Here is a 23,532-nt window from a genome sequence, read left to right on the forward strand (position 1 = left end):
GCCCATGCTTTGCCCAGACTCTGTTTCTCTGTAAAACAGGCATAGGTAAGGTATATGCATATTTACAGAGGGAAAGGGGTAAATGGGACTTGATATACTGCCTTTCTGAGGTTTTTGCAACTACATCCAAAGCGGTTTACATATAGTCAGGTACTTATTTTTGTACCAGGGACAATGGAGGGTTAAGTGACTTGCCCAGAGTCACAAGGAGCTGAAGTGGGAATCAAACTCAGTTCCCTGGGATCAAAGTCCACTGCACTAACCACTAGGCTACTCCTCCACTTAGGTGGGTTTTGGGCATTTGCAAGCAAATGTGCACATACACACACACGTCTGCCAGTATTCTAATCATTTATGTGTTTATAGAGGTTAGTTTTATAACAGAGTGGTCTGCATTAAGTGAGCAGGACGGTGCCTGTTTTGGAGCTATATTATAAAGACACATAAGGGGCATTTATTATTTATTTAGATTTTGTCACATCATTTCAAGTTAAGTTACATTCAGGTACACTGGGTATTTTCCTGTCCCTTGAGGGCTCACAATCTAAAGACCCTCTTTACTAAGTCACGCTATAGGAATGCTAGCATTTTTCACACACGCTAATGCTAGAGACACCTTAGTGTTGTACCTGAGGCCATGGAGGATTAAGTGACTGCCCAAGATCACAAGGAACAGCAGTGGGAGTTGAACTGGCCACCTTGGAATGTGAAGTGCAGGGCTCTAACCACTAGGCCATGTCTCCACTCCAGGGTATGACCATCCAAGTTCAATTGTAGACGTTTTGGTGAAAAACGTCTAAAATTCACATCCTGAACATAGCAGTGTTTGAACCAGATATTAAAGGAGCTCAGAGAGGTTCTGGCGGGTCCTCTTAAAGATTTGTTTAATAAATCATTGGAAACGGGAGAGGTTCCGTGGGATTGGAGAACGGTGGATGTGGTCCCTCTTCACAAAAGTGGTGATAGGGAAGAAGCTGGAAAGTACAGGCCGGTAAGCCTCACTTTGATTATTGGAAAAGTAATGGAAGCGATGCTGAAGGAAAGGATAGTGAATTTCCCGGAAGCCAATAAGTTGCAAGATCCAAGACAACATAGTTTTACCAAAGGTAAAGCGTGCCAAACGAATCTCATTGAATTCTTTGACTGGGTGACTGGAGAATTAAATCAGGGATGTGCTATAGACGTAATCTACCTAGATTTCAGCAAAGCTTTTGACACGGTTCCCCACAGGAGGCTCTTGAACAAACTGGACGGGCTGAAGATAGGACCCGAAGTGGTGAAACTGGATTAGGAACTGGTTGATCGGACAGACGCCAGAGGGTGGTGGTAAATGGAATTTGCTCAGAGGAGGGAAAGGTGAGGTAGTGGAGTGCCTCAGGGATCGGTGCTGGGACTGATTCTGTTCAATATATCTGTGAGTGACATGCTGAAGGGTTAGAAGGTAAAGTTTGCCTTTTTGCGGATGATACTAAGATTTGTACAGAGTGGACACCCGGGAGGGAGTGGAAAACATGAAAAAGATCTGCGGAAGCTAGAAGAATGGTCTAAGGTTTGGCAATTAAAATTCAATGCGAAGAAATGCAAAGTGATGCACTTAGGGAGTAGAAATCCATGGGAGATGTATGTGTTACATAAGTACATAAATTTAGGAGCATAACCTTTATAGAATAAGGTCCATAGTGCAAATGTCTGGTTAAGGTCTGAATATTGGCCTTAACCAGAGAAGTGCCAGTTGACCGCCCATACCTGGTTATTCAGTGCCAGTGCCTGGACCTGGCCCAAAATTGAATATCTGGCATAAAGGTGGTGGCTAAAAAATCACTACCAAGAAACAGTATCATAAATATGCACATTTAACAGCACCAAAATTCAATATCAGAGATATAATATGAGGTTGACATAATACTAATGAAACACCTAATAAGCATATATAGAACATTAAACTAACAAAGATATGATGCTAGTAATTTTCTACAATACAGCTTAACATGTAGCCAAGAGGCCAAGTGCATATATGTAGATGAGGCAAGATGGGTGTATAGAGTCAGTTAAATGTCATGGACGTCATTTTCCACGTGGAAGACAGGCCTTATAAAATGTGCTCTCTAAAGCAGCATAAGTATGAGGCATGCATGTCTTGCATTCACATACCTTGCTGGTTATTTTACACGTTTTCCCTTGCGTAAAAGTTCCATTAAATTTCCAATCAAGCATTGCAGTTACTGTTGTTTTCCTCAAGGCTGTGGAACCACTATTTTACAGCGCAGATGTGTTTTTTTCAAATTATTGCTAAAAATTTATAATGTTTTCTTTCACATGCATATTTATTTATTTGTTGCATTTGTACCCCACATTTTCCCACCTATTTGCAGGCTCAATGTGGCTTACAAAAGGTTGCAAAAGGTATAATCATAAACAGAGTAAGAGGTATGTATGTAAGTCATTAGGGGGTCCTTTTACTAAGCTGCAGGAAAAAGGGCCCTGCAGTAGCTTCGGGGGCTGTTTTTCCTATACGCCAGGGCCCTTTTTACTTCAGTAGAGTAAAAAGCCCTTATAAAAATGACCTTGCGGTAAGAGAACTCTTACCCTCGTGGCCATACGGAGAGGGGAGCACTTACCGCCACCCATTGAGGTGGCAGTAAGGGCTCCCGTGGTAACCGGGTGGTAACTGGGCAGCATGTGGTGATGTCTGATTACCACTGGGTTAGTGCTGTACTATTAAACGAAAAAAATATTTTCCAGCGTGCTGGAAATGGTGCACGCTCGAGCTGGAACTACCGCCGGTGGCTGTGTTGGGGCCGGTGTAATTATGGGATAGCATGCGGTAGTCCCCACGTTGGGCTTACCAACTCTTTGTAAAGGGCTCCTATATGCTGAAGGACAAGTGACTGAAAATGCATTAATAGGTCTGGACTTGGAAAAGGTGTAGTCCTATAAGAGGTCCAATGACCTTTTATTGTGAAATATTCTGATGTCCTCACAGCATTTTTTATATTGAAATATTTAGGCTGCCAGAGATAGTCTTCCTCAATTTTATTTCATGTTCTTTAGGTTTATTGCTTGAGAAGACACTATGGGGGTGAATTCTATATATGGCACCGAAAGATTTGGTGCCGAAAAAAGCACTATTCTATAAGCCACACTTAAAGTAGGCGCTTACACCCAGGACTTGCACTTAACTTTAGGCACAGCCACTTGCACCAACTGAAATGTGGTGCAAAGGTACATACCTCAATTGGGCGTGTATCCCGTTTTCTATAACAATGGCCATAAATGCTAGGAAGACCCCCATTCCGCCCATGACCCTCCCATTTCCATGACCCTTTTTAAAAACTTGTGCGTAAAATTTACGCTTAATTATGTACGTAAGTTCCAATTAAATCTAATTAGTGCCAATAATTGCTTGTTAAAAAGAGATTAGCACTATTACCTCATTATTCAATTAAATTGCGCAAGCAATTGAGGTGCAACGCTCAATTTGCACACACAATTTTTGGCAACTTTTATAGAATTAGGGAGTTCAGGTTTACAGCCCCTTGTTTTTTTTTAGAAAACTAAATATCATCACATACAGAAATGAACACATTTCAATAACATGACTCACATTAAACACTGAAGTATCTTTAGGGAAAGTTCTTCGAAGGTTTTTACTCTCAGAGGTGGATTCAAATTATAGGTGTTTACATACCTATTAGAAACACAAGTAGAGCCAAAAACCCAAATTAAGAACGCACAAAAATTGTTAATCTGCAAACATAATAAATACAAAAGCATAATGCATATATTCATAATTTACTATTTCATGCAACAGCCCATGAGTGCGACTGGCAGCAGTGTTGTCACAAGGGCAAGCAAGGCAACTGCCTTGGCCACCGAGTGATGGGGGGGTCATCATTGCTGCCCTTTGGACTGAGTCTGCAACCAGATAAGCCTAAGACGGAAGGGTCATCAAAAGTAACCCTTGCTATGGACATTGTGTTTTCTAGCAACTGTCCTGACTAGCAGCAGTACTGTATTGTACATGTATATCATAGGCGCGATTCATCCAAAATTGTTTATATTTAAAGAATGAATATTGTGAAAAAATCCTGATAGCTACTGTGATTCCCCCTGAAAAAGCCTCTGCTGCAGGCAGAAAGTGGGAGGATTTTTATGGAGACAACAGGGTCTGGAACTGTCAGCCTGGTTAGGAGATTTGGGAAGGGCCAGCCCATGGGGGCAGGGCCATGAAGTAATAAACGGCATTGCATGGAGAAAATTCTGGACTTGGTAGGCCATTCCTTGCCGAGACCCTGAGGGGTAGTCCTGAGAGCCAATGCAGGAGGATTTTACAGTGGGTGGTGATTGAAGCCCTGCCATAGGGCAACTGGTGCCTATGGACTGTTCTTGACTAGGGAATGAGTAGGAGTGCTTGGGGGAAAAGACACCCCAGGTAGGAGGAGTGGGAGCGGGAATGCATCACTTCTGACAGGACTTTCATTGCACATGTGAATGATTGATCCCTGTACTGGGATGGGAGAGACAGAACTGAGTTAATCATGTGGAGCTGACTTTGAAACTGTAAGACGTCTGCAAGGAGATTACCAGGTACTTTGTTCTGTTTGCAAATAGAGGAAATAAGAGACGGAACTGTGATTTTAAATACCCTGATATCATTTGGAGATTATGTTTGATGCTGTACTGACCATCTGAAGGTTCCTGATCTGTACAGACCAAGTTGACAAGTTTATGAACTGTTTTTCAAGTTACTGTTAGTAAAGCAAGTTGAAGTTGAACTATGGAGACTGTTGCCTCTTTTGTGAGTGAATGAAATAAAGAATGCTCAGAAAAGAACACCCTTGGCCTACCAGGACCCCCTGGCCTATGCCCAGCTTGATACCTTAAACTCTGCTTTTGTACATTCTGGTCCCAGGGTTGCTTGACTCGAAGAGTTTAGTTGGAGTTTATGAACTGTGTGAGTGAGACCAGGGTTACATTATTACCAGAAAAGCAAATATTCAGAAGATGTTTCAGCAAAAAATCTCATGTGCAACATGTACACTATCTGTCTTATCCCAATCTGGGGGAATCATTTTAGAAGACTTGCACACATTTATAACAATAAACGCACTATGTTTTCAAATAGTGAGTTTAGAAACCTGCTACTTACATCTGTAGATCAGCAGCACACAGTGTTTCAGAGGAAGCATGTTGGTGTGAGAAGTATGGTATACTGATTTTTTTAATGGTCATACACACATACTTTACCAATCTACACATTGTTTGGACCTGGGGTTTGATTGAGGGGGCAATAGTTTGGAACACAGCTTGGCCATTTAAAACAAAAAAAAAAGAAAAGGATACATATCAGGAAACAAGGTAGAGTCATACTTGTGTGTCTCTGTTTTAAAAATCATTTGTTAAAAGAAAGTTACCTTCACAGAGAAACTTTTACAAAGGGTCTTCCTGTTAGGAACTGACACTGTGATAGTGTTTCAGTTATCTGTCAATCAAGCCACAGGAATTGATTAAGAGGGAAGTTGAAAAGGGCCCTATTATCACACTGTTTGTAGTGTGAGTCATCTAAACAACACAGGCACATAAGAAGCCACACTTTCAGTTCTTCTCTGTCCAGAAGTGAGGACTTCCAGAGCAGGACAAATCTTCATTGGTAAGTTATTTGCTGAGAAATGGCTTTTAAATGTGGGAAAGGTAGATTTAGAGTTTAATAGGTTATCTCAGTGTCTTTATTTTTAAGTTACTCTACTTATTTAGCAAAGGCAGTTTAAGGAATTTAGCATTACTGCCACTGATTACCACCGCAAGCTAAAAACATTACCACGGCTTAATAAACCTAACGCTAAAGAACCAAGTCACCCGCCATTACAAAGAAAATGTTCCACACAATGTGGAAACTCAAACGGGTAAAACAATTCTTCCCGAGGCAATATGTTTCTGCTTAAATGAAAAAAAAAAAAGGAAATCTAGCATTTGGACAGAAGGGCCAGTGATGTTGGTTCTAGGACATGTAATTCCTTCTAAGGGTGTTAGAGATCAAGGGTGATAGTTTCATTCTACAGTGTTCATAGAGACACAAGTCTCACAAATATGATTCATTTCTTCCAGCATTTTACAGAATAACTCAGCAAATTACATAGAACATTGTGATACTCCGAACAAGGATTGGGGAGGGGGGGGGGCTCTGGAATACCATAGCCAGACAAAGGGATATAAATGAAATAAGTGTTTATTTAATTGGATCCTGAGGCCTGTTACATCAAAAGGCCAGGAACACAGGGAAAAACATCTCTCACGTTCAATAGCAGTCTTAAGCAGGCTTCAGGCTGGCAAGGCCTGAACGCAGTCTGTGGCCAGTGTTGCCAGGTGGAAAATTTTTTCCCACCCATCTGGCATAAAACCCGCCCAAAACCCCGCCCAAACTCAGACCCCGCCCCTGACACCCCACCCCCGCGTCATCACCCCCCGCCCCCGCCGTCATCAACCCCAGCCCCCCGCCGTCACCGCCCCGCCTCCCCTGTCATCGGCCCCGCCTCCCACGTCATGGGCCCCGCCTCCCACGTCACTAACCCCGCCCAAAACGTCACTAACCCGCCCAAACACGTCACTACCCCGCCCCCGCGGCCGAAAAAGCCGCCTAAAAAACCGCCCCGAAGCCCAAAAAGCAGCCCAAAAAACCGCAACCCGCCGCGGGCAAAAATTTCCCGCGGCGGGTTGCGGAAAACCGCCCAATTGGGCGGGAAAACCGCCCATCTGGCAACCCTGTCTGTGGCTGGTAGGGCGGTCCTGCCCCAAACACAGCCTGTGAGTCTTTCTCAGTTCTTCTCTTAGTTCTAAGGTCTGACTCCAGCCAGACCCCAGAGCAAAGCTTGTCAGTCTCAAACAAGAAGCAAAAGCGACTTACCTCACCCAGGTCGCAATTCTTAATCATAGGCTGTGGTGCCATACCCTGGGACATGGTAACTTACCCTGGACCTTTGACTCCTTTTCTCTGAGCCTCCTTAACTTCAGACAGGCCCTGTCTTATATACTTCCTGGTTTAGGCTCCACCCCTCCTCCCGGCTCACTTCCTCCCAGGTGGGACTAATGCTCTTAAGGTGGCTCAGGCTGTCTATGGAAATATTCTTAAGGGTGAGGGGCAGAGATCTATAAACACCATCACAAACATATTTTGCTGATGTTCTTTAAAAAGCAATAAATAAATAACTTTTTTCTTCTTACCTACAAGTTGCAAAATTTTCATAACCGCATCTTGCGTGTGAACTACCGTCCTCCACGGATGACTCTGGAGGGTTGCTACTGGAGCGTGCAAAGCTACTACTGACAGGTAATATAGTATTCAGCGGAATGTAGTCTTTTCCATCCTACAATGCACAATCAACAGCACATCACACCTTATGTTTCATAGTGGAGGCGATGTAATAAGTTGCACATCCTTAGCACAGTGCTTTACATCGGGCTTACTGGAGATTTTGTAAACTATAACCTGCATATGGAGGAGTGGCCTAGTGGTTAGGGTGGTGGACTTTGGTTCTGGGGAACTGAGTTTGATTCCCAATTCAAGCACAGGCAGCTCCTTGTGACTCTGGGCAAGTCACTTAACCCTCCATTGCCCCATGTAAGCCGCATTGAGCCTGCCATGAGTGGGAAAGCACGGGGTACAAATGTAACTAAAATAAATTACTCTTAGTGCAGCAAAGTGGGCTACATTTTAGTGCAGTATTTTACTACATACTTAATGCTAAATCCTTACCGCACCCCTGTAATCCCCAGATAGATTCTCAATCTGAGTACTCGCAGACCTTGGAAGCACTACCCCAAAGCCCCAAATCCCAGAGTCCTGATGCAAGGACCCTTGCATCTGGCTAGCTTGATTCTAGGATTCCCAAAGCTCCCATTCATCCTTTTACATACCACCAGCCATCCACCTACCTCCTACCTATTTCACCACCACCTCTCACCTATCATCATGTACCCACATATCCAACCTCACTAAGGGTTCCTTTTACTAAGCCACGTAAGCACCTATATGCATTCCAATTCATGTCAATTTTGAACTACCGCCCAGCTACCGCATGGCCCAAGAGGTAATTTCATTTTTTACATGCATCCGTTATGCGCATCAGAAATATTTTTATTTTCTGGTGCGTGGCATTAACCAGGTGGTAATTAGCATTGTACGCATGTTATTACCACCAGGTTAACGCGTGAGACCTTACCGCTAGTGAATGGGTGGCGGTAAAGTCCTCAGACCCAAAATGGACATGTACCAATTTTTATTTTGCCACACGTCCATTTTCGGGGAAAAAAAAAGCCTTTTTTGCAGGCACACTGAAAAATAGATCTGCGCACATTCAAAACATGCGCCTACACTAGCACAGGCCATTTTTCAGCGTACCTTAGTAAAAGAACCCCTAAATCAGCTAATTTTCCACCCATTCACTGACTCACCCCTTCTTGCCTAAACCCCCTTCCACCCACTAACCCTCTTCCCACCCTCTCACTAAACCACTCAATTCTCCATCAACTCCCACAAAAAAGCCCCACTCTTCCATCTTCTTATCCACTCTCATTCATCTACCTAACTTCCATCCATGCATTTACCCACCCTGAGTTGTGAGTAGACGGATGGGGGTAATTGAGTGGATGGCTGTTAGGGCAGTATTTCAGAATGGGTGGGTAGGAGGTTTGGTGGGTTGGAGTGTGTGGAGGGGAGTGAGACTCTTAGGTATCAGGTCAGTCTTTCTCTGCCTTAGGAGATATCTTAGGGCAGACTCAACTTGCCTGGATGATTCCAGATCATTCAGGACTGGACCAGAAAAGCCTCCAATACAATGGTTAGAGATGCTAGTTACACTTAACTTCCACTGAACTATTAAAATTAAAATGGAAGAAAACTTTCTTTTCATTTTAAAACAAATTAATTTTACTGACAATTTGTAACTCTTGCACACTATACTTCATTATATCAGAAGTGAAGTACAAAATTATGTGTTAAAATCTTAATTCAAATTTTCAGAAGACCCTTATCAGATTGATCCCCAATAAGAGGATGTGCATAGTACAAAAAAATCATTGGCATACCTGCTGTACGTTTGCTTCCAGCAGATCCCCCAGTTTTTCCACCAGGTCAGAAAACTGAGGTCTTTTTTTTGGGAACACTGTGCCAACAGTCCAGCATAATTTGATAGCTGTTGCAGAAACAGAAATAAGAATTGTAATAAAACAACACTAAATATAACTACAGTACTGTATATGCTGCTGTGTGAGGCAGTGAGGGACTTAGTATAGATGTCCCTAGAGATATTCCCTCATGAGGAGCTGCAGTTCAGATATCTTGCAGCAGTTGGCGCTAAACTTTGCTGTGTCAGGGGCTGAACTGCAGAGCTGTTGTGAGTTAGTGCATTGTGGGAAGGGTAGACTGCCTGAATTGGAGGGAGTGATCCACAATGCACAAGAGGAAGTTAAAAGCTCAGAGAGAGAGAGAGCAGAACCGAGAGACCCAGGAGAGAGAGACCCAAGAGAGAGAGGCCAAGGGAGAAAGAAGCTCCTGCATATGCTCTGACCCCAATACAGAGGTTTTAGGGGGGAGATTGAGAGACTCCAATACAGAGGTCCCAGGAAAAGAGAATCCTGAGTGTGTTTAATTATTGTGAGCTGGCTGAGGACCCAATACAGAGGTCCCATGAAGGTAGAAGCCATGAGTGTATTTGATTGATAAGCTGAATGAAGGTAACGAGAGGCTGGGAGAGGAAAGCGATAGAGTAAGTTATTACAGCCTAGAAAGGAAACCTGAAAGAAGGTTTGGGCTGGGGAGAAGCAAGGCTAGAGGTGGGGAGAACCCTCGGTATGTTAGCTTTGTAAGAACCCTCTGTATGTTGAACTTGTAAACCAAGAGAGTAGTACTAGTTGGCTGATCTGAGAAAGGGTTTGAGAACCCAGGTGTACTTAACTGAAGTGTGAAAGAGTGCTAGAAGCAATGACACTACTTAAGTGAACTATGAAAGTTACTAGAGGCATTGGTCTCACTTTGGTATTGTGAAGAGAATTGTGAAGTGTACTGGAAGTCTGGCAGGGGCCAGATTGGGACTGGGAATGAGATTAGAGAGGTCTGGATGATAATTGAGTTTTTCAAACTGAATAGATACTGAGTTTGTGTTTTATCCCTGCTGTCCAGCTGCCATATTTCATAGGCCGAGTCCAGCCCTCGCTCGGAGTCTTACATGCTGATACAGATTCCCATGTTATGTGTAGGGTTTCCCAAAGTGAAGGGTAAAGTAAATGTCTAGAATCCAGCTCCATCTTTAAGCCTGGAAAAGCATTCTTTGAATAGAAGGTATGAGTGAGAATACGCCAGTATAAATAAGGAAGGATGCAGCAGAATTAGATCAGTAAACAAGAAAAACAAATGGCAAATGCACAAATACAGGGAGAAACACAAAATATTACTCCAGGAAAAACACCTGCATCAAAATCAGACACATGAATGGTTAGGGAGAGGTGAACTGAAACCTAAGGATGAGTGATTGACAGTTGCAATCCAGGACAGTGGATTATGGACAATATAGTCCCCAGCAAACATTAAAAAAACTTGTAAAAGAGACGTATAGGTACATTCTGTAAGGAACAGCTGGAAGCAGTTGCTCATGTCATAGATTTGGGAGCACAACTCTGATAGAATTGTTGAGAATGAAGAGGTTGTGGTTGCCTGGGATATTTCCATTCTAACAAATAAAAAGCTTGAAGCATGGAAACCAGACATGGTAGAAAAAGAAGAAAAGTACAAGAACGGTATTGATAATAGAAGTGGCAGTGCTGAGCAGGGGCATAGCTACGTGGGCCCATGTGGGCATGGGCCCCCACAGATTAAGCCCTGGCCCCCTCTACAATTGACCCCCCCCCCCCTTACTTCCTGCACGGGGCTACATACAGGTCGTGCATGGTGCAGGACGTCAGGAGTTCGAAACAGATCATCACACAGCGAAGGCGCCAGAGTTGACCGGCGCTGAAGAAGACTCTTCGGCTGGCGGGGGTTGGGGCTGAGTTCCGGGCTGGCGGGGGTTGGGGCTGAGCTCCGGGCTGAGCACTTTTTATAGAATAGCATTTAGTGCGTATTTTGGCACCCAACTTTGGGCATGAGGACTTACACCAACTGAAACCTTGTGTAAATCCTGCCATGCAACTTGGGCATTGCCTTCAAATTCTATAACACTGCATGTAATTCTTTGGAATCCCCTGACCTACTGCCCCTTCCACAGCCACACCCCTTCCATAAATACACCCTCCTTTGGGTTGTTTGGGCGCAGATCTATAGGATCACATGCAGCCAGATCTGAGTGCAAATCCAAATTAGAGCCAATTAATGTCAATAATTGATTGTTAACAGCTCATTTACTAATTGATTTGCATTCAGATCTCAGGATTGTGCACAATATTGGAGCCACGTATAGAATCTGGGGAAATAATATTCTTTTGACACTCTTGATGATATTCATTTGAAAATGAAAATAAAAAAACAAACACATAAGGTTTTTGAGTGCCCACCCCTACTACACATAAATTGCTCCAGGATTTTGAAAATAAAGCAGGTATACGTTTAACAGCTGCTTTAATATTCAACTCCATGAGGTTAATATTTAACCTGTGACCATCAGAGTGTTTTAAAGCACCAGCCAGCCCGGAGTCATTTATACCTGGATATTCTGCACTGAACCACACTTAGATCCGACACTTGAGTACCCAGGTATCCAGTGGCCACTGAAAGTTATCCAGGTACTGCCAATATACAGCACAGGTACCTTGCTAACTGTCTGGACAAATTAGCTCTGCCCCTGGACTGCCTAATGTTGTCCAGATAGTGCCGAAGTGGTCAGACATGATACTCAGCAGCAGGTTAAAAAAAAACAGATTGTGAATCTACTAGGGACAGAGAAAGTACCCACACATAATCCCCCAGATTCTATATATTGCATCAAGATTTCCGTATGGAAATCAAAGAATATTCCATAACAATGTGCATAACCTAATTGGTTAATAAGCCAATGAGCGCTCATAATTCCTAATTTACAAGCAATTATTGACACTAATTGGCATTAATTAGAATTTACACAGAACTGTCTAGACATATTGTATAATGTAAATTCCACGTAAATTCCAAGTCGCATAGTTGAAAGGGGGCGTGGCCATGGGCGGGTCATGGACATTTCTATAATCTATGTGCATTGTTATAGAATACATCCAATTTGCGCCTAATATAGGTGTCGGCATTTACACCAGGTTTTTACGTGGTGTAACTGCAACTAAATTAGTCATGTGTACAGGCATGTGGTGTATTCTATAAACCGCACAGAATTTTAGGCTTATTCTATAAAGTACGCCTAAATTAATACGTACTTTATAGAATGTGCTTAGGCAAATTTAATTTTGATCCGAATTATTAGGCATGATATATAGAATCTAGTCCAATATGTAAACTGCTGTGGTTGTACCACAGAAAGGCAATATATCAAACGCCTTACACTTAGTTCAACATTATCCGGATAATGCGACTGATCATCACTGACTGAGTACGGTTGATGCTAGTTATCTGTGTAGCAGGTGTTCTTACATGAATATTGACCTGTATGTTACTAAAAGAAACTTACATTTCTGAGGTGGCATAGTCTGGAGCTCTCATCCTCGTGCCTTCCTTTAATCTGTCACAGAAGTCTTCATCTATTTGAACTCCTGGGTACGGAGAAGCTCCTAAAGATGATGCAATACAACATCAACAGTGTTTGGTTAAAAAATACTGAAATCTAAAATTATTATATATATATATATATATATATATATATATATATATATATATATATATACAGTAGATACATCCAAATACACTGATGGACTTATCATCAAGAATGCCACTCCTTTTGTGATACACATATATATCCATAAAATGCACAACAGAAAATATTATTTGAATAAATCATTTTTAGAGGAAGCACCATATGAAAGATCTCTCCAATATAGTCCATCATTTGAATTATTTTTCATTTTGAGGGGGGGGTCACACTATTCTTCTGATAACACAGTATTCACTGTGTGTTACTGTACATTAGTAGATAACGTCAATAAAAAGAGGTGCTCTGGAATAAGTTCTTGGTTGACTTTCCTAACCTTTTTTTTGGTTTTTCTTATCAGTAGATTTTAATATGCTTAGCTACAGCTGATGGTGTCCGTTGGGGAACAGCTGGAATTAGGAGACACTCTTCCAGAAGAGGTGACTGTGGAACTTCTATACACAAAATTGAGGAGGTCTTTTACTAAAGGTTAGCTCGAGTTATCTGCAGTAGGCCCCATCAGAGGCGTAGCCAGGTTTTCATGTCGGGGAGCAGACTTTTGTAAATTAGGCGCTGGTTGGTGTTGGACAGGCGGCAGTGCCAGTATTGTTGCTCAGGTACAGTGACTGTGGCTGGCAATGATTAATACATGCTACCTCTGCTGCATCCCACCTACAAGGAAACTGGAAGTTACATCAGGAGGCGATAGGTAGCAGAGATCCCGGGACCAGCAAGAGCAGGCTGCCTGTCTTAACTGCAAGTAAAATTATTCAAATTGTGACCACCACCTCAGAATACTCCTTCCACCGGTAAACACTTTGTTTAAATCAGATGGGCTTTTGTTTGTGTGGTGACTCTACAGGATGTGGAGCCCATTAGTCCTGAGCATTTTTTGGTAACAAGGGCCACCAAAGGCAGCCCTTGTCCCAGATCCTACTTTCAAAGAGAGCCAAACAGTTTATGAAATAACACAAAACCCTGCAAAAAGACACTAAAACCTATACAGGGAACGCTTGTGGGAACAGCCAGAGGCAGTTTGCTTTACTAGTCGATGCTGCTGGCAGGCACAGAAACACTGGAGGTCCGCCGAGGAGAAAGGCCAAGAGAGATATAGGACTATGCAGGACAGGGGAAAGAGGGAGAAATCCTGGATCAAGTGCTGTGCAATTCCCCATGTGATCCCATAGTGATGCCTAGGCCAGTGGTTCTGAACTTTTTTTCAGTCAGGACACACATGATGGATGATGCTTGCATCCATTACACCCTGCTCACATAATCCTTATGGACCTTGGATTGAAACAATATATCGGTTCCTATATGTTAAATGTAAACATGCTCTGCGTCCAGAAAAACCTTATCTCCCCACAACAACAGTGTAGATCATAACTAGCACATTTTCTCCATGGAAGTTACCATACAAAAATTAAAAAAAAAATTATGACTCTCACATCATCTCAATAACAGTGAAATAAATCTCTCCACTACCAGGCACATTGTGAAATAACACAAAACTTGAAAAAATCCTAACTCGACATACATGAAGCAATCTGCTATAGCATGGTAGCACTGATTTAAACAAGAATCCTACTTAACATACAGCACTACAACTATTTTATGGGGCCCTAGAACACCAGTACAACTACTACTGGTAAAACAGAAAAAGTGGGACTGCTACAGAGTTGTACAGAGAAACTACTTGCCCACAGAATATCACACCTAGGTCACACACCAAATACAGAACAAGGAATCACAAATTAGAAATATAAAGATAAAAACTGAATTGGGAACCCCAAGAAGTCAAACTAGGTATAATCCACAACATAGGAGAAATGAGAACACAAACGTAATTCCTCTTATACTGAACAAAAAATAAATAAATTACAAAGACATCCAGGTTGCACATTTCCTAAAGCTAACATGTTCCAACAAATAAACTCAGACTAAACATTTTTCATACCTTTTTTGTCTGGGTATTTTATTTTTTCAAGCATGTTGGTCCCAGTTTCTTCTTTTGTTTTCCTATCTGTCTTCTGCTTTCTTTCCAGAGGGTGCGATCCATTTGTCCTTTCTCCACTTTCCTCTTCTCTTCTATTCCCTCACTATATCTGTCTCTGACACATTTCCTCTTTCTCTGTTTTCTCTCTCCCCCTAGATTTCATCTTCTCACTCTTCAGTCCTCCACCTATATTTCACTTACCAGTACCTATCAACTTTCCTTCTTCTCCTCTCACCCCTACCTCTCCTGTCTCACTCCTTCTCTGGCCTCTTATTCCCTTCTTTCACCCACTCCCCATTATACAGTTCTACCCTCTGTACTTACCATCCTCCTCTCACTCATCTCTCCTTGAGAACTGCCATGGTTTCTCCTCACATTGTTCCACCATGCCAATATCTCCCCTTACACCCTTGTAGCCCAGCATCTCAATGTCTCCTCCACCACTATGGTCCAGCATTTCCCTATCCCCTCTATACCCCTTTCCTTCTTATTGTGCCAGGAGACATGGCTACACAAATCCCTAATGCCGTGAGTTTGTATAGGCAGCAAACCGCACACCAGAAGGGAAAGCCTGCTAAGTGTGGTTTACTGCATACACAATCTGGGTAGGAGCAAGCCATCAGGGTTTGTTTAGCTGCATCTGTGGGACCAGCATTTCTCCCCTTCTCTTACTCACTTTCCCTCTTCCTCCTCCTCCTCCTCCTATGGTCCACCATTTTCCTCCTCTTGTCCTGCTTTCCATGTTTATAACACCAGGCCTCCCAAGGCAGATTACAACAGTTAACATGAACCCATCAGGAAACAGGTTATCCTCACTGAAACTTGGCCACCTGTATTATATAGAACAGTGTAGAAAAATGAGCACAAAATACAGCATCTATTACTGCTGTTTCTACCAGCTACAATAATTTTTAAGCTGTTTTAGTGATATTCAATTGTTATTTCATGATATTTATATCTACATATGGGAAGTTTTCAAATAAACTGAAAAGCTATAAAAAAAATAACTTTGTCCTCCACCTTTTAAAGCACTGCCTATCCAAATAGAACAGCTTTAGACTTTTTACAGATGGACCACACATAGGCAGTCCCTTATCATAATCTTTTTGCTATCATTTTCTATAGCTTTTGCTATTGTTTTGGGTCAAAACTCTTGATAGCCTCCCCCATCACCTGCTTTATCTAACCTCCTTGCCTTCAACCCCCCCTTCCTGAGTCCAGCACCGCTTTCTGTTTCCCCTCTCTCTCCCTTCTCCGAGTCAAACACCACTGTTTCCCCTCCCTCTCTCTCTCTCCCCCCCAGTCCAGCACCGCATTGTTTCCCCCTCTCTTTCCCCTGTCCAGCACACTTTCTCCCCCCCTCTCTCCCCTTCCCCCGAGTCCAGCACTGGTTTCTTTCCCCCTCTCTCCCCCCTCCCGAGTCCAGCACCACTTTCTGTATCCCCCCTCCCGGACCGTCAAACCTGCTTCATTTAGCAACCCCTGCAGCGATAAGCAAGCTGCCAGAGCTGCGTCAGTTCCTTCCTTCCCTCTACCACGTCCCGTGCTGCTCTAGCTCTTCTTCCTGTTTGACCGAGGGCGGGAGTCGTGACGCAAGCAGTGAGGGAAGGATCTGACGCCGGGCTCAATCAGGCTGCTTGTTTAGCAGCGGAAGCAGCCCCTGCAGCAATAACAAAGTAGCCTTGATGGGACGGAAGGGGCGGAGAAGGAGAACAGAGAGTGGCATTGGGCTTGGAGAGGGAGGTGTGCTGTAGAACGGTGGGAAGGAAGAAAGAGCGCAAATTAGAAAAAAATGTGCCGGCCCAAAACCGCATAGGCACCATTTTAATAAAAATCTGTTTGGGGGAGCAACCGCTCCCCCTTTGCCCCCCTTAGCTACGCCACTGGGCCCCATTTTATTTCTGCATGCCCTGCTGCAGATAACTGAAGCTAATCTTTAGTAAAAGACCCCCCTGAGTAAACTGGGGAAAGCAATAAAGCAACTCATGTCAGTCCTCCAGTGGTGTGGGTGAAATTCCTGTGAGGGACATCACAATAATAAGAAAATTTATGGTCTCGAAAAACAGTGTCTCATCAAACCACTGGATGAGATACAGAAGGCAAAGGACAAAGACTGTAACTACAGCCTTCTCGGCCTATCTAATGTAACCCTACTCTCTGCGTAGAATGTCTAGGTAGGAACTGGGATGTCCAAGTCGGGACATTCAGAACTTGAGCATTTTAGAAAAGGCTCTGGTACATGTAGAGCCTTTTGTAAAATATATATGAGGACCCTGGCCAATACAGTTGTATTTGCTGGCATGTTAATAAAAGAGCAATACACACTTGTGTAGGCACAAGTAACAACACATGTTATTTGCTGATCTTGCAATTTGCATGTGTATTTGACATAACTTAATACATTTCTTGATTAGCTTTCAAAGGTTGCCCTACACTGAATGATATATATACCACATTGGAAGATGAGCATTTGAAAGATTCCTTAATGTTGAATATTTTTCCTTTGTGAGTGACCGTGGGGTCCTGTGAGATAGAAATGTATTAAGTTATGTCCAATAAAAAAGGTATCATCTTATTTTCTTTTCCATGTTTTATTTCTATGGATTACCTTTAAAAGTGGACTAACACGGCTACCACACCTCTCTACTTATGTGTATTTGCAAACAGTCACATGTGTAAGTACCAGATTTTACAGAGCTATTCACACAAGAGGAATCAACTAGTGAAATGACTTTTTAAAAAATTACATTGAGGTGTTAGTCCCCACTGAGGTAGGCACAACTACGCCTCTGCTGGAGATCCCAGGTCCAAATGTGCAGGGTAGTAACTGCTGCCTTGGAACAAGTATAAATGCCAATGGGGAAATTGTTTACAATATAGGGAACCCTTTTACTAAGTCATGGTAGGCTGTACGTGCGTGCAGCATGCGCCCAAATGAGACTACCGCCAGGACAGTACACCCCCCCTTGGCGGGAATTTCAGATTTGGCGTGCACCCATAAAGCTTGGATGAATTATTTATTTATTTCCTCCCACACACACCGTTTCCAGCGGTAATTGGCAGTTGGCATGCGCTGACCAGTCACTATGTGTAGCACGTGAGCTCTTATCGCTAGATCAATGGGTGGCATTAAGGGCTCAGGCTGGTTTTACTCCATGCCCTTTTCCCATCACAGATGCAGTAATAACTGGCCTGGCGCATGCCTAATACATGCGTGTACACTTCCGCAGGCCACTTTTTACTGTGGCTTAGTAAAAAGGCCCCAAGATGTCTTGCCATTTTGTACCGCTTGAACCACGCCCACAACCCCCTTCAAATCTATGTGTTCTGTGGCATCTACTCTTGTAAATGGCAGCAGTGTAAAATCAGAATTTATATGTATATAATGCTGCTATGTGCACATGTAGATGCCATGCTGTGCAACCCTTCTAAAGTGACCTTAATCATCTTAGCTTGCATCCCTCACCAAGTTACATAGTTTTGACTCTTCTGAGGACCAGACCAAACTTCTCCTGAAATCAGTGCTTTAAAATATTTTTATGATAAGAAATGGTTATCCATTGCAAAACTAGTATTTGTTAAAAGAAAATGGAGAAAGTATTGAGCACCAATTATTTTCTTATACGTATCTATGAAAGTTGCAAACATTTAATAAGGGCTGAGGACCTTAAGAGACCTATATGCTTCATCTTTAAACATTCCTCTTCTCTATCTAATTTTATGCTTGTGCATATTTTCTAAATATCAGTAGTAATCTAATATCCAGACAACCTATTCAAGAATGCCTATGCTTTCTTTTTTTTCCATTCTAGTAAAGCAGGTTTCAACAACTGAACAGCAGGTGTAGGAAAAATGCAGTTAAGGCAGGCTGCAAAAGCATCAAAAATAACCCTGTACAGAAACCCCACAGTTCACATGTTAGAAGTATATTTATTGCCCAAATACCAGTGGGGGATAGAAAGAACAGATGTTGACAGGCAACTGTACCGAATGCTTCCTTTTTAGTGGAAAAACAAATGCAAAAGAGGTTGTCAACTTGTCTGTTCTCTTTGCATCAGGTGTGTGACAGTGTGGTGTGACCAGAGCTGCAGTGAAATAATGTTCTTGATGAGTGTAGGGTTTGGGGAGGAGAGGGGTAGAAACATTTGGGGTGAGGAGGTTGATGTGGTAACACTGAAAGATGCCCTTCAGACTGTCCACAACACAGCGGCACATTTTATTTCTGGCCATTCACGTTTTCAGCATATTTCCCCAGTTTTGAAAGATTTTATGTGGTTACAGGTGGAGAAAAGAATTCAGTTTAAGATTTTACTTTTAATTCATAAGGCGTTAAAATTGGATTCTGATTTTTATTTGGGGACCGTTCTTAAGATTTATCAGCCAACTAGGCCCCTGAGGTCGGTAGTGACTTGTCAACTGACTATTCCAGCTTTGAGAAAAATTCATTTTGAAGATACACGGCAAAAGACTTTCTCTATTGCGGGTTCAGTGCTATGGAATTCTTTGCCTGTGCAGATTAGGACAATGAATGATACAGCTCAATTTAAGAAACTGTTGAAAACATATCTATTTTGTGAAGCATGTCAGAAGTGATTGATGGATTTTGTGTTTTATTTTCAGCTGGGTGAAGGGATAAATTAAGGAGCAGAAGATTCTATGGATAATTGTTTTAGTATATATTTTGTATAAATGAGTGACTTTGGTTTTTACATAAGCACATAAGTGCTGCCATACTGGGACAGACCGAAGGTCCATCAAGCCAGATATCCTGTTTTCAATAGAGGCCAATCCAGGTCACAAGTACCTGGCAAGATCCCATAACAGTACAATACGTTGTATGCTGCTTATCCCAGAAACAAGCAGTGGATTTTCTCAAGTCCATTTTAATAATGACTTATGGACTTTTAGGAAGCTATCCAAACCATATTTAAACCCCGCCAAGCTAACTGCTTTTACTAACTGCTCCTGAGCTAACCCGGTGGTAACCGGGCAGCACGCAGCACACACCCAAAATATTTTTGTAGCACTGGATATGACGCATGCTGGGGGGTTGGAACTATCGCCAGGCTGCTGCGGTAGCCCGGTGGTACTTCCCTTTTAGAGAGCAGTAAGCCTGTGTTGGGCTTACCGCTGCTTTGTAAAAGGACCCCTTAGGTGCAAGGATTTGCACCACACTTCGGTTGGTGCAAATGGCCGCGTCTAAAGTTAGGTGTGATTGCCAGGCAAAAGCGCTATTCTATAAACTGCGCCTAACTTTAAGTGCAGTTTACAGAATAGCACTGAACATTATTTTTTTTAGGCACCGTACAGAGAACCTAGCCCTATATACATAACCTCTGGCCCCACCCCTGGATAAATTTTGGCCATATTTCAACTTATATATAAAAATGTTTCTGTTTTCCAGCAGCTTCCGATCAAAAGCACTTTTGCAACCAGATCCCAATGCTGACGCATAAGCGCTTCTGAGCATCCACGCCAACGTTTTTGTGCAAATGAACGTATTTGCAGAGAAGACCCACACTCCTCTTTATGAAGGAGAACCTGTGATTGGTTACAAACAGAAAGGGAAAAATATTGCCAAATTGTGTGGCACACAGACAGAAAGGCAGAAATGCCCCCCAAGCTTATGGTATACAATACCGCAGAATAAATGAAGATGCATGAGAACAGCTCAAAAGGCCAGTTCATCCTAATGTGCTTCTAAGCTTTAGGACTCAATGTGAGGCACGTGTTTATAGTACATACCCAAGGAAAATATTTCCCACAGCAAAACTCCATAAGACCACACATCGCTCTTAGTGGTATAAATTTTATCAAATATAGATTCAGGAGCCATCCATTTGAGAGGAAGCCGTGCCTATGAAACAGCAGATAATTGACTCAGTTATTGAGAGCAAGCATACACACAGTTGAAGATGATGGTTGTAAAAATGAACATGGTGATTATTAACTTAACAGCAGGCCTTTGTTAGTAAATTCTATCACATAATTCCTCCATATGGGATATAAAATGTTTCACAGAATGTAAAGCAGAAAAACTTGTGTCATATAAGATATTATGCTGGAAAACGTACAGCAATTAGCCTTGAGGTAATAAAAGCTGTTCTGTGTTTTTGACCATGCTATACCATGCTTCATGTTGTCTTTTCACTCAATGGGACTCTTGGTTTCTTTTCCTCATCATGCTACCTACTTCAGTTCTTATAGAGCTCAGTGCCTCATTCTCATTTCCATCTACTTTGTCACTCGCTCTCCTGTCCTTCCTATGTTTCATACTGTTTAATTCTTTGTTGGTATTCTTGTCTTGTAGATGGGCTTTTATTCTCTCTTCTCTCCCCCCTCCCCCCTCCGTTTATCTATGTCACTCACTCTCCTTAGAGAGGTGTATATGTCATGCTAGTATTACAGAATAGCTACCGCATACTATAGAAGCACTGTTCTAGAATTACCCTCTAGGCCCCTACCTTACTTCCCTGACCTTTCTCAGGCCACACTCAGTTTGTACAAGCCTAGCAGCCCTTTTACTAAGCCGTGTAGGAAGGTTCATGCGTCCTACGCATTTCAGTTTTGAACTACCGCCCAGCTACTGTGTGGGCCGGGCGGTAATTTCATTTTTACGTACGTCCACTAAACGCGTTGGAAATTTTCCATCACGCGGTGCTAACCGGGCGGTATTTGCCATTGTATGCACATAGACCATTACCGCCCGGTTAATGTGTAAGACTTTACTGCTAGGTCAATGGGTGGCAGTAAGATCTGAGGCCCAAAATGAACATGTGCCAATTTTAATTTTGTCGCACGACCATTTTTGGCCAAAAAAAAAGGCCTTTTTTGCAGGCGTGCTGAGAGTCCAAACATCTACACCAGCTCAGGCCATTTTTCATCACACCTTAGTAAAAGGACCCCCTAAATTCCCATTTTCTGTAGGGGCTCTACATGGGAAATAGGACCTTCTAGTTGAGATGTTCACATTTCCCCGTGTATTTAACAAAAAGGCTCTGCTGACTGCAAAGCCTTTTGTATTTATTTATAACATTTATACCCCGCTTACACCTAAGTGGTTTACAAATAAAACAGACATAAATCCAACACATAATTGCTCACAATTAATACAGACTTCCAAGTACCCAGCAGTCTTTCTAAGGACACCAGCAGTTCTATATGCATTTGTGGGCAAATATAGCGGGAGTAGAAGTTCAGAAACCTATACATGCATCACTCAGCAGCTTCCACGTAGCAGTGCCAGAAACTGTAGGAAGCACTGATTTTCACCACTTCTATGTATAAATGCTGGAATTATATAAGAATAAGAGCTAAATTCTAGACAAGTATGGATTTGATGTTGAGTAAAGTGCTGTGGTAGCCGTGTTAGTCCACTTTTAAAAGTAATAAATAGAAATAAAACAAAACATAGGAAAGAAAATAAGATACCTTTTTTCATTGGGCTAAATTAATACATTTTATGATTAACCTTTGAAGGCAATACCTTCTTCTTCAGATATTCAAATTGAAGTATCTAGATAACATTGGAAGTTATCCGTATATTTTTGCTGGAAGGGACTGTCTGTGGATATCTGAATAGAATTACTCATATCCAATAGTGTTGGTGAATATACTTACAGACCCCCTTTGCACTATATGGATAGTGCTGTGGGGAATCCAGGGGAGGAGCTTGGATGGAGTTAAGAGTTAGTCAACAAGAGACGACAATGAAAACACTGGTATGGCATATACAAATTTATAAAACTAAAACCCAACACAGCCATGTTTCAGCAATGCCTGAAGACCCATGGTCACTTTTCTAATAATATTTCTCTGGCAGTATCTGTTCCTTGGTAAACTGAAATTATACCCTTGATGCAGGCATTGCTGAAATATAGCCAGGTCAGGTTTTGGTTTACTGAACTTTTATATGCCATACCAGTGTTTCCATTGTCATCTCTTGTTGGCTACTGTTTAATTCCATTTGCCTCTCCTTTGGACTATGGAGTTAAGAGTTATCCAGTTAGTGGCAATATTCAGTCTTCTGGTTCAAGGTAGGACAGTAAAAAGGCTGCCTAACTTATCTGGTTTGCAATCTGGATAGCAGTCTCAACATGGCCGCCATCTGGATCACTGTGCTGGACACTGCTGAATATGGCGGCTATCTGAATATCAGCGCTGAACACATGGACTTGTTTCAGCTGCGGTGGCTGGCATTTTAAAAAAGAACCCACTACCGAGATTGAATAGCAGCTAGTACATGTGTAATTTCAGAGGCACCTAAGAGACTTTCTTCTGTTTAAGGCTTTTCATTGTCCTGTTTAAGTGATGTATTTTTGATACGTCTTGTTTTTTGCTGCTTTTGTTTTTTTTTATTTATTGTATATTTTATGAATGTTTTTATTGTAATCCTCTCTGGATAAAGGTGGACTACAAAAATCTAATAAATCTAATCTAATCTAGATGTGGCCAATTAAGGAGTGAAGCTCCCAAAGGTAAGTTTTTATATTTTAAACATTATGAAAAGTACCAGGGAGCTAAGCACAGTTGCTCTCTCGATCATTCAGTTCAAGTGCTAGCTGAAACAAGCCTATTGCTGAAACTTACGCACATCTTGGAAGAGATATAAAAGCCAACAAAGAAAATGTTAAAAACTGTACACGTATAGGACACGTATACATTTTGGCCCACACAAACCATGTACACAACATGCTCCCTTTGAATCTGTGCATTCTG

At 42.2% G+C, this 23,532-nt stretch overlaps 1 protein-coding gene across 1 annotated transcript in view; it reads right to left on the reverse strand.

The window, feature by feature from the left end:
- The window catches only part of FLT1 (fms related tyrosine kinase 1), a 317,946-nt gene that overhangs the window by 17,241 nt on the left and 277,173 nt on the right, over positions 1-23,532 (reverse strand). Inside the window, 7 exon segments of the mRNA XM_030200343.1 lie at positions 3,605-3,630; positions 3,633-3,688; positions 7,219-7,361; positions 9,082-9,153; positions 9,155-9,188; positions 12,642-12,741; positions 20,560-20,671. Of these exon segments, the coding sequence (XP_030056203.1) occupies positions 3,605-3,630; positions 3,633-3,688; positions 7,219-7,361; positions 9,082-9,153; positions 9,155-9,188; positions 12,642-12,741; positions 20,560-20,671 (543 nt within the window).

Source organism: Microcaecilia unicolor, chromosome 4 (assembly GCF_901765095.1).
Source record: "Microcaecilia unicolor chromosome 4, aMicUni1.1, whole genome shotgun sequence".
Classification (NCBI taxonomy): Eukaryota; Metazoa; Chordata; class Amphibia; order Gymnophiona; family Siphonopidae; genus Microcaecilia; species Microcaecilia unicolor.